Raw genomic sequence first — 2,160 nt, 5'->3', positions numbered from 1 at the left:
GAAACGCTCAGATCTCCGACTTGCAGAGTTAAGGTTCTAGGTATGCACACTCTCCTCATTCTTTGGTGCTGAGAAATGATATCTTTCTACTCATGCTTTTTCACTTTTTTATTTTTGATCGATACAAAAAATTATAGATGGTAAGGGATTATTCCACAACTTAGGGGTTTTCTTACAACCATTCAGAAAAACAAAATCATGATCCAGTTCTTTCCAGGCAGAATTGACTCCAGATTCCTGCTGCTGTGTTCACAGGACACATGGAACCCCAAAGCACTCACAAACTCCTGGGGTTCCAGAGTTACAATTGAACTGACAAAGTCAGGACCAGTTGCCCTGTCTCTTCCATCCACACTGAACACTGGGGTCTGTGCCCCCTGGAGAATGCTCTTCCTGGCTTTCATTTTTGCTGCTAGGAATCAATTCTAGGAGAGAGGTGCACAACTACAAAGACAGAGTAGAAAGGCCAGAAAGATGCTCTTCTGTGAGCAGCCAGGAGCCATTTGACTCCAGGGTATAGAATCGGTACTTGTTCAGGTAATGACTGAATTTGGTACAGATCTGGACTTTATGGCTTGGTCTCATGTCCATCAAAGTCTGTGCCAAGACAGCAAGAACCTGGGCAAATCTCTCCGGGTGGATGTCCCATGGCCACTGATTTTGAGGGTAGTAGCTCTCCAGAGGGGCAGGATAGAGTCCTCGTCTCAAATGGCCCATCTGGGCCGTGTGGCTCAGGAGGATCTGCAGGGCGGCCATGGAGATATGGTTTCCATAGAAGCTGAAGAACCTGAGCTGGGAACACTGGCTCAGGGCGGGCAGCAAGGCCGAGAGCTGGACATCCGTGAAGGCTAAGTCCTCCAGGGCCAGGGTCTCCAGGGTGCCAGCCACTCCTTGCAGCAGGTCTAGCAGGGTCTCAAGACTGAAGCAGACCGTGGACAGGCTCCTCAGACGCAGGTGTTTGAGCTGCTTGGTGCAGGGACACTGGAACAGGAACCTCAGGTGAGCTTCGCTCAGCAGACATGAACTCAGAGACAAGGTCTTTAAGGACGTCAGCGTCCTGAGGATGGAGGGCGGCTTTTCATAGTGGAAGCAGACATCGTGTACATAAAGCTCCTGCAGATGCTGCAGCTGCCCCAGCTGTGCCCCAAATTTGCAGGAACACCAGCCATTCCTGGAGCTGGAAGTGAAGTAGCTGCCACACATCTTGGAGAAGGTGAGGATGTGAAGGTTCTTCATCTGGCCCAGGTAAGGGGCAAATGTTTTCAGAACTTCTGGACATGGGAATTTACTCACCACCAGCTCCTGGATGGAGTCCAGTCTCACCACACGTAGAGCCTTCTGGATTTTATAGATGGAGCCGGACAGAATCCGCAGCTTCCTGGAGCACAGTTGGACTTGTTCTTGCCTCTCCCTGACCCACTGGAGCAGGTGGCCTTGGAAAGCATCCTGGGCACCATCTTTGATGGTCAGGTCCATGAGTAAAATCAAGGGCTGCTCTACAGTCGTCATTTTACCACAGCTCTCTGTTGGCCTGTCAGTCAGGACATCTGGATAAGAGATATGGGCCATTGAAGGGTAGCCCTGTATCCAGATGTTGGGGTGCTCATTCCGCAGGTTGAGGACTTGCAGTTTCCACCGATTGGGGTGCTCCTTCTTGGCCAGTAGCAGATCGAGCCCATCCAGGACAGCCTTGAAGGTTTCCAGGTCTGGAGACTCTGCCAGGTCCCCCAGGGGGAGGCAGGGAAAGGGCCAGGCCTGCACCAGGGCCTTCAGCATCTCTGTGTGGGCCCTGGCATAGACCTCCATGAACAGCGAAGGGAACAGCAACACCGGTAGATCCTCCAGGGCAGAGACGGCCAGAGCCTGGTTGCTCAGCAGACTCTGCATGGCCAGATGCTGGAGCGAGGGTAGGGTTCTGCGGCTCATCTTCACAGGCCAGAAGTGGAGTAGATATGGACCAGGTGTGCAGGACACTCTGAATCTCAGTAGGGCCAGGCAATCACAGCAGACTCCAGGCTTCTGCTCTTTTCTGGCTCTTTGGCATCTTTATATCCTAGCCCCACCCTCCCCTCTGTGTAACTACCAATGGGAGAGCAGATTCTGATGGGATTTCTGAGTAACACCCACCACACCCTGTCTGGGTCTAATCATCTAGATTAA

The 2,160-nt window shown here is 52.0% G+C and overlaps 1 protein-coding gene across 1 annotated transcript; it reads right to left on the bottom strand.

Annotated features, from left to right (window-relative positions):
- Positions 1 to 444: 444 nt before the first annotated feature.
- Positions 445 to 1,926, bottom strand: LOC138820529 (PRAME family member 12-like). Its single transcript, XM_070012198.1, has one exon. It carries the CDS (start codon positions 1,924 to 1,926, stop codon positions 445 to 447), a length of 1,482 nt encoding a protein of 493 aa, XP_069868299.1.
- Between the last annotated feature and the right edge of the window lie 234 nt (positions 1,927 to 2,160).

The sequence above is a fragment of the Dipodomys merriami genome, unplaced genomic scaffold, assembly GCF_024711535.1.
Source record: "Dipodomys merriami isolate MVZ:Mamm:240054 unplaced genomic scaffold, mDipMer1.0.p SCAF_896, whole genome shotgun sequence".
Taxonomy (NCBI): domain Eukaryota; kingdom Metazoa; phylum Chordata; class Mammalia; order Rodentia; family Heteromyidae; genus Dipodomys; species Dipodomys merriami.
The sequence above is the reverse complement of the archived record's forward strand: the minus strand, read 5'-3'. Positions and strand labels throughout refer to the sequence as shown.

What these genes read in the sequence shown, in the direction of transcription:
- LOC138820529 (XM_070012198.1), bottom strand. Translation starts at nt 1,926, where the DNA reads ATGAGCCGCAGAACCCTACCCTCGCTCCAGCATCTGGCCATGCAGAGT.